Source organism: Seriola dumerili, unplaced genomic scaffold (genome assembly GCF_002260705.1).
Source record: "Seriola dumerili isolate Sdu_G_001 unplaced genomic scaffold, Sdu_1.0 BDQW01000138.1, whole genome shotgun sequence".
Classification (NCBI taxonomy): domain Eukaryota; kingdom Metazoa; phylum Chordata; class Actinopteri; order Carangiformes; family Carangidae; genus Seriola; species Seriola dumerili.
The window spans coordinates 10,459,966-10,471,914 of NW_019174393.1; the positions used below are offsets into that span (position 1 = coordinate 10,459,966).

Sequence of the window (11,949 nt, forward strand, 5' to 3'; positions counted from 1 at the left end):
CACCTTTTCATTTGAAAACTGTGTTTAGCCACACAATATTTAAGGCAAAAAAAAAGAAAAATCAAAATGGCATAAATATATTAGGCATGCAGCAGTTGAGCATAAGGTATGGTTTACATGCTAATTAATTAGCTACTACATCAGTGAATAACCTCATTTTCCCCCACACTAAATGAAAATGCAATTGACGTTCAGGTCTGTTTGTCTAATGCAGCCACCTCAATAAAGACGACTAGTCACTTAAAGCCAGGCTGAATGGGTCTTTTCAGAGGTGAAATCAATTCAAAGTTGCAGCAGACAGAGCCTGAGGGGGGAGGGAGAGGGAGGAATCAACTTTGCTTATCGCTCCCACCCTTCCCCCATGTAAGGGGGTCTCGACCTCCTGCTTCTGTTGCATGAAGCTCATCAAGTGAAACTAATAGAACAAAGAGAGCAGCCGGAAGCGTGTTCTTGCTTTCAAAATAAAAGAGTGAAGAATGGTGTAAAGGGAAAAAGTGGGTGCACAGAGATAGAAAAAGCAATTTCGATCAAAGTAAGCATAAAAAGACCACAGAAAATTAATCAGAAAACGATTATCATGGTAGAGTTAAGATGTTAGGTATGCAACTTAAAACTCGTCTTTCAGAAGCTGTTGCTAGTCTGTCTCATTATTATGGTAGGGCTAAACACTAAGGAAAACCAACATGGCTATACATGCAGAGATAAAGTAAAACTGTCATATCCCTTAGCCATGCTTCCCAGTCATTTTCATGAAATCAAATGAGACCTTGATCATTGACTGTTCCTCATCTGTTAAAAAACGACTGACCATCTACTCATAGCAAGGTGAAGAATTAACCTTTGGCTTTTAAGCTAATATGACAGGGTCCTCAGTAAACATATTACTGTTCTGTGAAATCTGAGCTAATCCATCTGCTAGGGAAGATGGTGCAATACAATCAAAAGGACAGGAATGGCTACTAAATGGACCATGTCAGTTTTGTTTATAAACTGTTAAGTATGAAGTTCCAATGTTGAGTTTAATCATATTTTAATATTGAGCAAAGGCTCCAATTAGGTTGTGCATCAATGAAAACTTGGGTCTCACAGCGACGAATAAATTGTAGAGTCTGATGTGAGTGCCATGGCCACAGAGTAGCCACAGTGCGTTGTTACATTTTCTTCTCTCAGACTGTTAAATTGATACATTCGACTTCTTACATTGTATTGTAACCTTGCAACATGCCATGCTACAGATAAAGGGAAGAAACACATACAGATAAATTAAGCTACTAGAGCATTTTCCCCAAAGCTCGATAAATAAATGTGGGTGGAAAGGCTTGCAGCGCCACGATACGGTCGCCAGAGGGCGTAGTTGCTACGCCTTCTAAACCCAAGTAAGAGTTTTATTTTCTAAACTTTGGCCGGAAGTGCGTTAACATTGCGTGTGGCGTCACATTATTATTGTATGCCAGTTTTTGTGTCATGACTTTAGCTCCGAGTTGCGTTTACACACTCCATAATGCGGCGTTACATACGTGCACTGATGCTGTGCATGGTGTTTGCCGTGTTCTCGGGACTGTATGTTTACAGTAAGCTGTTTTACTCGGACGCACCGGTCGGTGGGAACGGACCAAAGAGGAGTTTCATCCCACCCAGAGTGGCCGGAGCCAGCCGAGGGGCCGTGGACAAAACTGGGCCCCAAAACACACACTGGTACAATAGGTAGGACTGGATATTCACGTCTTTACTGCTGTAACCGGGCTCAACTGGAAATGGTTACATTTCACTTGTTAAACGTGGACAGTTGTAGATTTCTACTCTGTACTGTACTAGTGATGTATAGGAATGTGACTGAACGGCCCCGTGCTGACGAAGTACACTTCATTCAGTCGTAACTTTCTGTAGTTGAAGACAGTAATGACGTGAGACCTGTCCAAACAGGTGTGTGACTTAACTTGCAGCCCTCCTGTTGGTTTATTTATTCATTCATTCATTAATACGTCACTAAAGTATACAGGTATGAGAAAAATGGCCTACAACTGTATGTCTGACATAGGCCAAACTAGCCCTACATTTTGGCAAATTTTCATTGTAAATTTGATAGACTATCATAAGTACATTTCATCATGTATGATATCATTAAATGTTTAATGTATGTGTAATATATGTGTAATGTAGTTGCGAATCCACCTTTGTTTTTCACACCTGACTGTTTATGTCTCTGCCAAATGTAAGGATTTGAGGAGAAGGGTAAATGGGAGGAGTAGCAAATAAAGTTCAAAAGGAAGAGACACAGGTTACTGTTAGTGTGGATGTAGGCCAGGCTGGGTCCATTGAGGAAAGACAAAATCCATAGGGTAGACTACCTCTAAATAATATGTGTAGCGGCTCTGCATGAATTGTTCAGTTTATGGAAAGGCCAGGAAAAAAAATCCCTGAAGTAATATTTTCAAATTACTATTGTTTGACCGAAAGTCCAGATCATAAAACAGCGTTTACTATGACATCAGACAAAGGAAATCATCAATTTGTCACATGTGAGAAGCTGGAACCTGGAGTATGATGGTATTTTTTTGCATAAAAATCGACCAGTTTAAACCAGGTCAAAGACAGTCAGTCACACAGCCAATCTCTAATCTGAGGAAAAGTCATTTAAGACTGAAGAAAATGTACTTAAAAGTAAACACACGTAAAAAGTTCTAGGTGTTGGAAGGTTGAACAGTATGACCAGTTTCTGGGACAGATTCAAGGATATGTCACATATGTCACACACACTGAATGGCATGATGCTGATGTCAAAACATCCTCTGGTAGGCTGACATTTTGTTAATCTCTTTTACAAGTGTGTGTTTTTATGCAATAAAAGCTTCCTTTTTTTTTTACATTTTGAAATCATGTTTCCTTTGGTTTCAAGGGTCATAATAAAGAAGTGTATCATTATACTCAGAACTGAGAGGGCCATGGGATGCTTTAAATTTAAAAATATCTTTGTATGCTCCCTACGGGTGGAAAAAGCACCTCAGAGCATGACTCAGAAAATTTGATAACATCACTTATTATACGATCTATCCGGCTCTCCATCCTCTCACTCAGGTACATTATGCGTCAGCGGGGTCAGCTGGAGGCGGGTGGTGGCGGCATTCAGAGCAGACCCGAGCCTCCCATGCACCTGGCCGTAGTGGCCTGTGGGGAGAGACTGGAGGAGACTCTCACCATGATCAAGTCCGCTGTACTTTTCAGCATCAAACGCCTCTGCCTGCACATCTTCGCTGAAGATCAACTACACACTAGCTTCATGGAAGCTGTGAGTATTAAAGTCTCAAAACTGTTCTGCATTGCTTCCTGTTGACTGAAGGACTGAGAGAGTGTGTCTACCATATCCTGTGTTGTAAATCTCTGGTTGCAATTAATGTGTTGACTTTGCTGCAGCTGGAGTCGTGGCCTGGCTTTATTCGCTCCAGATTCAACTACACAGTCTACTCCATCAGCTTCCCCAGTGACAACGCAGCCGAGTGGAAGAAACTCTTCAAACCCTGCGCTTCTCAAAGGCTTTTTTTACCTGTGAGTTTCAAATAGACTAGAATACATATCTGACGTGATTTAGGTCTTTTCAATTATTTATTTTCCCTTAGTCACTTTGTAAAACCTTAGCAGAACATACCAATAGCATACTCTATTCAAAACACAGAGCATCCACATTATTTCCACATCCCAAGTGGCAAATGTCTGTGTGTCTCTTTGAATCTATGCAGCTGATCCTGAAGGACATTGACTCGATAGTGTACGTCGACTCAGACATCCTCTTCCTGCAGCCCGTGGACCAGCTGTGGGCATTCTTGTCTCGCTTCAATTCCTCTCAGCTGGCGGCCATGGCCCCAGAGCACGAGGAGCCCCGCATCGCCTGGTACAGCCGCTTCGCCCGCCACCCCTTCTACGGCACGGCGGGCATCAACTCAGGGGTCATGCTCATGAATATGACGAAGATGAGGAACACGTTCTTCAAGGTAGGCCTGAACAGTGAAGACACATTTCCAGCTGATATTTGGTTTAGTGTATTAGTGTACCACCTTTATTGGCCACAAGATGTCCTCCTCCTGCTGCAGTTGCTGTGCACCAAGGCTCCTGTTGCAAACTGAAGCTCCCAACACTTAAACACTAAAATTTGTGCACACTGTAAAGAAAGTCTTAGACTATGGTTAATACTTATTTGTGTATTGACAGAATGACATGACGTCTGTGGGACTGCGTTGGGAGGAACTGTTGATGCCACTACTCCAGAAATACAAACTCAACATAACCTGGGGGGACCAGGACCTTCTCAACATAATTTTCCATCACAACCCCGGTAAGGAGCACAAACACTTAGCCGCAGATTGGAAAATTAAAAGGGGAATTACCATCGATTGTTCAGACGGACGCTTTAACATGTCAGATGTCGGCATATCAGACCTGTAAAAAAAATCTACCGGACGCCTGCTGTGTTGCACTGATTTATTAACTTAAAGCATTTGTGTGCATTTCCACTCCCAGAGATGTTGCTGGAGTTTCCGTGCCAGTGGAACTATCGTCCGGATCATTGCATCTATGGCAGTAACTGTGCTTCGGCCGAGGAGGATGGCGTCTACATAATGCATGGAAACAGAGGGGTTTACCACGACCACAAGCAGCCCGCCTTCAGAGCTGTTTACGAGGCCATACGAAAGGTGGGCAACACCTTGGGGTGGTTAGTGAATCATCAGTACACTATTCCATATTTAGCCCCTGTGTTTTCAATATGCGTTATGCTCTTTTTATTTTCTTCTGCACATTCTTCCATGTTCAGCCAGGTTATGGATTGTACACAGCAGGATTTAAACACTGTTCAGACTGGAAAAGGTAGCGTTAAAATACAGAAGTCTCTACATGAAAGAGGGGAGCAAAAAAAAACATTAGATTTATTTGCTTTAATGTTATTTAATGTTGCCCTCAGTGAATAAAACTAACTGCACTTCCATTAATAACGTTTTATAGTTCATTATAGCCACCTTTTGAAAAGCGTGTGGGGAAAAAAAAAAAAAAAGAAGCTTTTGATGTTCTGGCATTTCTTGGCAGCTCAATGATCATTTTTTGTTATTATTGAGACCAAGTGAAAATAAGGCATGTGCAATGAAATTTAATAACCAAAAATGTCAATAATCTAAAATATTAAGTGGAAAAAAAGTCAGTTTTTAGTGTCTGCCCCTGTGAATTTAAGTCTTCAAAAGGCTCTCTTCTCAACTTTTATGTTTTAACAACCCACAGCAGTTTAACAGGTATAAATTGATGGTAGAAGTGGAGCAGCAAAGGAAGTTTAATATCACCGCTCATCATGAGAATGGAACTCTTTTTTTTTTTTTTTTTTTTTTTTTTGACTGGAAACACCCGCTTTGTTGTTACGACCCACTTTATTGCATCATCAATTTTCCTTTCCTTACAAGTGAGATTGGTAAGTTTCCTTCATGTTTTTCCTGTAACCGCCCTCTTTCTAAAACAGTGACTCAAAGAATCGATTGCACCCGGTTAATGTCTCTCGGGTACATGAAGGTTAAACAAAGTATGTTGAGCCTTTTCAAAGTGTTGAAGGTGTAATATAGTGCAACATCTGATGGGAGACAACCTTTTATAACCCCAGTCACACACCTGCTCTCCCTCCACTGCCCCATTTCTTTACCCTCCTAGATGAGATTTTGGATTGGTGCTGACCCCAAAGAACTTGAGCGTTGGTGACATTAGATTGTCTCCACTGAGAGACACTAATCTCCACCACGGACAGAATGTTGGAGTGAGCGCTAATTTCCCCCATGAGGATCTTTATGTGTTGTTTACCAGCAGTGTAATGGTATTGATGGCAGGAGTGGCATTTGCTTAATGAAGCCATGAATGCTCACTGTCTCATTGCTTTCCTATTAAACATAGATCAGGGCAATGGCTGATCCATACCTTTTTTCTATAGCCTGCAGTTAAGACTGTGGCTTTATACGACAGGATCAATGGTGGCGGTCGACACATGTACCTGCACTGAATATGCTGAGCCTGAAACCCCAACACAATGGCCACAGCATGCATGAAAACACACATTTCCCCCCCTCAATACCTTATGTAGGTATTGATACTTTAATAGATATGTGATTAAGTCTGGTTTGCCAAGAGGATGGGCGAGTATAGATTGATCCTGTGAGTGTTTAATCTTACTGGACAGACAGTTTCATCTGTTTCAGCTTGTTCATCTGCAGCAGAACCTCAGGCTATCTGTGCAGTGTTATGAAAGTGAATAACAAAGAGGACAGTACAACACTGGCCGCTCAGTAAAAAACGTGACGGTTCAGAAAACTGGCACAAGAAAGAGGCCTCAAATGCAGACTCACAAGGCAAAAGTAGAAGAGCAAAGAAGTCTATCTTTTATGCAGTTTTCTTAAACTGTTCCTCATCTAATATGAAAGTTTGCATAAGTGCAACGCTGCCACAGAAAGCAGACAAAATGAACAGAATGAAAGCTGAGGCAACAGTGACAATCTGGCAAAATGGTGACTACTGCTTAGAGATCCCATATATACTGGGGTGTGATTACTAATTTGGAGCAGGTGTGTAGTCAGGTGACCAGTCAGGTGAGGGGTTTGAGGCGGGAAACACACTGAGGATGTGGAGAGCACAGGTGAGGAGTGACGAGCTGAAAGCCTAAGCCCTGAACCCTGTCAGACTAAATTGACGGCACCTGGTGAGTGATTGAGCACGAGAGGCTGGGACGGGACTTTTGTGACGTATCATGTGACTCTGATGATATGTTCATGTTGGGACTTTTGATTTTACAACAGGGACATCAAAGCCCTGTTATCAGCCCTGTTAGCCCTGTATTAGTTCTGCTTGCTGCCATTTTATGTGGTCAGTCCAGCACTCATCCCTGATCCTGAAGCATTGTGACCAAAGCCCAACTACATTAAACAAATCACTGGAGATTCTTTTTGAACAAGTTGTCTTCCACATATTGATAGTTTAATTTTACATGATTGCTGAGCTTGCTGCTCACCAAATTCACGTACCCACCCACTGCAAATGGTAAAAATGTTAAGACAAAGGCGCATAAACATGTTACTGATGTTGGGCTGCAAGAAATGTTTTTATTTTGGTGATTCTTCAATTCTTTGATTAAATTACATAAAAGACATCTGAAAATAGGAGAATAGCTATTTGAGTGATGTTTTCAGATTGCTTGAAAGCAGCAATTCCGCACATGAGAAACTGGAACCAGCAAAAATCATTTATCAAGCAATTAATCAGATAATTTTCTTTTCCTAGCTTTCTCTGTGCCACACTTATATATTCTTAATGTTAAACAAATGATAACTGCAGCTTTAAAGTTAGTCTATTTTTCTTGCGCAGACTATCCTTAAAGTGGCGACCAATGTAGATTAGTGTCAGTGCCCTGTATCCTTATACAAAGAAAGTGGAATAGGAACAGCAGAGCTCCTCCCTGTCTGTCTGCCTGTCTCTGTCTCAAGCAGACCACAGCAGTCTGTCCATTATAAAGCATCTCCTCCCTCCCTCCACTGCAAAAAAGCTGAGCCCAGGAAGCAGCAGTAAAATTTTACAGCCGATGGTACATTTAGAGTTAGAGTGTGCACACCAACAGCGCCCCATCAGCCACACAAAATCAATACACCAACTGTAAATGCAACTTTATGACCAGTGTGTGTGTGTGTGTGTGTGTGTGTGCACGCACGCGTGTGCAAGTACGCGCTCATAAAAACACCATTCTCTTTGTGACCCAATATCAGGGACCCAACCACAAGCAAATGAGCTGGCATAAAAAAATGGTAATTCCCCTTTGATTTCCTCAGAGCATTGTAAAGGCTCCTTCATTATTGGGAAGACATGAAATTTCTTCTGTAATCCCCGGTTATCACTGGACGGTAAGCCTATAGCATAAAACTGGTTCCAACAACAACGTGGACTGCTTTTATGTTTTGCCCGACTGACCGATCAGATTAGATTTAGAGCCCCGTCTGAATTCAGCATGCCTCGCGGATTTAGTTTTTAATTTATCCAGGGAACGATATCTTCCAAGCCCAAATGCTGCCCAGAGCACCACTTTGCTTACTCACTGAGGGAATCTGATCAATTCCTCTGAAACAGTAGGGGGTTGAGAGCCGTCCTGAGGGGAGTTTTGACACTAGTTTGGGATTTGATCTGCTCATTTTAAGTTTTCAGGCATACGCCTACCACCTTTAGGCTACCACCACTCACATTTTCCAGCTTTCCTAACAAACAGGGAGCGATTGAAGAGTACAAATCATCTTACTTGGAGTCCAGATGGATACACAAAGTCTCCCTCATACTGTATGAATACCTATAGTCAGTACAACTCCTTGTTATAGGATATAAAAATGTGTAGTTTTTCGTCAAAAAAGATCTTTATTATCAGAATGCTTCATTATATCAGATCTTTACATTTAAATTTAGTATCTTTTTTATCGTTTTTTAAAATCTTTTTTTAGTTTACTCGATAACCCATAATGACAAAGTGAAAACAACTTTTGCAAATGTATTAAAACAACAACTGAAATCTCTTATTAACAAAAGAAATCAGTTCTTTTTTTGTGGCACTACAAATTCTGATCAGGTGCATCCTGTTTCCTTTAATTAAAGCAATTTCAACTTATTGGACATAGTCTGGGAAGGCACACACCTGTGTCTAAAAGTTCCCACAATTCACGCCGCATGTCAGGACAAAAATTATGTCATGAAGCCCAAGGAACTAGTATATAATTGTGGTGAGGCATAGATCACGGAAAGGGTATAAAACTGTTTTAAAAGCTGTGATTGTTCCCAGGAGCACAGTGACTTCAGTAAATGTGAAATGGAAGATTCTCTGGTCTGATAAGACAAAAGAGTAACCCTCTAGGCAAAGCTCCAAACACTCTGGCCCTGTTCTGACCTGGCATCATTTGGCTGAAGAGCAAATGCTTGCTGCTGAGCTCACCAAGGCTGAGCAGGCTGTGGAGGCTGTGGAAATTACTGAGACTCTTTTTTTTTTAAAGAAACTTGATGACATGCAGAGGGTCTCAGAGCAGCATTGAGCTGAACCCAAATCTGAGAAAAGAAAGCAGCTAAACTGAAGGCTGTTCAAACAAGTGAGGCAGTTTTGGAGGTCACAGAGAAGCTGAAAAAGGAGGAAAAGAAACAGAAAAGCTCTTGTTCGAGTCACCATGGAACTCAATGAAAGAAATGGTTTGAGAGTCCATACAGGGAGTTACCAACTGGAGGCCATTTAGATTGTGGAGGCTGTCCAAAGCAGTAGATATAATTGGAACTACAGTTAACACCTAGTAAAGCAGAGACAGACTGTTGTAGACAAAATGCAGCTGCTGTGTTTCATCCACAGTGTTTTTAATACTTTATAATATAAATGTATTTGTGCTTTCACCATCTTGATGCTTTAGACCAGCTGCATCCACATTTTGAAAACAAGTCATCACATTAAACCTAACCAACAAATTGTTTTTGTCGTTCCAGTACTCATTTGGCGCAGACCCAGTGACTTCTTTGTTGGATCCTCTAGAAGAGGAACTGTTGAAGACAACACATACTTATTGTGGTAAATCCCACGCACTCTTCACCAAGAAACTGGCACACAGCCTGGCAAATGCCAACAGGAAGGCTCCACGTGGACGGTGACAAAAATGTAAGCTGGGATAGAGGCCAATAGGATTTTTACAAGCTCGGCTACCAAGATAAGGAACAGTGCTTATTGGAGCTAACCATTCGTACTTGCTGGCCTTGAGCAAGACATTGAACTCCTAACTTCTGATCCTACAAGCTGACTGCAGCTTGTCTGCTTTGAACAGCAGGGTTTTTTGACTGAGATACAAAAAAATGACACTGTGGAATGAGTGCAGTTTTTTTTTTTTGACTACTTTGGTGAACAGTTGCTTAATGCTCACTGGTTAGATTTCCATCCGAACATTTCAATTATTTATTTTTATTTTTTTACTGGATTCTGAGAAAATCAGCAAAAGAAAATGAGAATTTCTGCATGTTTCCATCCATTACCATTATGCATCTATGAGGAGTTGGTTCGTCGATTTTTATAAATAGGTGGTGGCACTAATTCTCCAGTCATTTGTGTCATGCATTAATTTGAGGAACGTTACAGTCTCTCATCAGTCCACACAGATTTGATGTTCATGTCCACCGCCATCTTTTTGTCTCTTAAATGCAGCAGAAACTTTAGTGAATCTTAAAGCCACATGCTTCATGTATGTCATGATTCGTTTGTTTGCATTGCACTTTGTCACATTGTAACAACTTTTCTCCTTAAGTCCAGCATTCTTTTTTTTTTGCAACATTTTTCGAATTTTCTGTGTTTCCTCTCAGGGTTTTTCATGTGCTCCTTATAATTATAATTATAATTTATATGTGCATACAAACTGAAAGGGAACTCAGTTGGAGTTGTGCAAAACTGAGACCAGTAACTGTTTATCTCTTGTGAGTTGCTCTGATTATAAGTGTGAATATTTTTTTTTTTTTTTTTGGTGGTTTTTATTACAACATTTTTTGTATTTCACTGACAACCAAAAAGCATCTAGTGTCTTCCTCATAGTAATTTGCTTCTTTCAGAGCCTCTGGCTACTGACTGAAGGTGCTAGAGATCTGTAAAAGTTTGGAAGAGAAGCTCTTGTCTTTCCATATTGGAGAATTTATGAACTTGTGAAACACTCTTATTAAAAAGAGACAAACCATATCAGAACTGGACAAAAGGCTTTCTGCATGGCCTGTTTTTGAGAGATGTATGTGCGGGGCCGTTTTTTTCAGCCTTTAGAAACCACTCAGCAACATGGAAGAACAGTCATTTAAGAGAATGACAGTGAAGTGATATTTTATTATTTCAGTGCAAAGTGATTCTGCAAATTAATGCTGGGCTTTATTTCTACAGTGGCATGGGTGGAGCATATGAAACCTCCATCAGTACTGTTTCCCTGTGTAAACATTTGGTCTTTTCGTTGCTATGTTACAGGTTACCTTGACCTAAGCGGCAAAAAAAGAGAAGGTCATTTTTAATGTGGTACAATGTCGGTTTTGCAGTCTCTGTTTTTGTGATGACATGTTACATGTTTTGCTTCTTTGTTTTGTGAAATGAACCGATACATCTCCTTATGATGTTTCAGACATTGCTGAATAATACGATACTATCTACTCCTTTTTAAAAGGATGTGTTGCGTCAATCTAGACACAGATATGATAAAAATTCTCTTAATCTAAAATTCACAGCATAGCTGACATACATTAGCCTAGACAATGCAGAAAAATGCTACTATGCTATTGAACATGTGAATAAGCTACAAGTTCTCTCCCGATGCCAAAGTATTTGTTTTATTACTTTAATTATGGGTTTTGCACCAGTGAATGTATTTTGAACACTAAGGGTTGAAATGTTGTAAGTAAATGTCAGTGTTTACATTATGTTGGTATGGGAAAGGATGGTATAAGTAAGGATATCCTTTGTGACATTACTGTGTTTACTTGTTTATATGTCACTGTCAAGAAATGAAATTGCAGTGTTCTTTTTTTTACATTAAAGATCATATCAGTTTTGTAAAATTTGTACAGCATTGTGTTATATTTAACCACCAGAGGGTAGCATTTTTTCATATGTCCACTAGTGCTTTTTTGAATTAAATGTGAGTATTTGTTTTGAGGAAGGGAAAGTATAATTTATCATGGACAGAATCGAAGGGAAAAGTCATTCAGATAATCTTAAAACAATTTATGAATTTGGAATTAATATTATTTACTTTTGAGACTTGTAACAGGGGACTTACATGGGTTTGGAGCAGACAAATACAAATACAAATCTTGTTTTTTTTGTTGTTTTGTTTTGTTTTTTCTCTTTTTACCAATATAAGGCATCTTTGCCAGTTTATTCTAGAAGGATCTAAGTTGAAGAAGATTGAT

General features: G+C 40.2%; 1 protein-coding gene across 1 annotated transcript; it reads left to right on the forward strand.

The window, feature by feature from the left end:
* Window positions 1–1,410: 1,410 nt before the first annotated feature.
* LOC111224822 (glucoside xylosyltransferase 1-like) lies at window positions 1,411–11,545 on the forward strand. Its single transcript, XM_022749486.1, has 7 exons — window positions 1,411–1,704; window positions 3,076–3,286; window positions 3,412–3,543; window positions 3,735–3,986; window positions 4,204–4,327; window positions 4,513–4,685; window positions 9,511–11,545. The coding sequence occupies exons 1-7, from the start codon at window positions 1,502–1,504 to the stop codon at window positions 9,670–9,672; spliced, it is 1,257 nt and encodes a 418-aa protein (XP_022605207.1). The 5' UTR covers window positions 1,411–1,501; the 3' UTR covers window positions 9,673–11,545.
* Window positions 11,546–11,949: the final 404 nt, after the last annotated feature.

Excerpts from the sequence above, each read along its gene's own strand:
- LOC111224822 (XM_022749486.1), top strand. The coding sequence starts at position 1,502 with ATGCGGCGTTACATACGTGCACTGATGCTGTGCATGGTGTTTGCCGTG. Across the intron at positions 3,287-3,411 it reads ACACTAGCTTCATGGAAGCT|CTGGAGTCGTGGCCTGGCTT; the intron begins GTGAGTATTAAA and ends ACTTTGCTGCAG. Across the intron at positions 4,328-4,512 it reads AATTTTCCATCACAACCCCG|AGATGTTGCTGGAGTTTCCG; the intron begins GTAAGGAGCACA and ends TTCCACTCCCAG.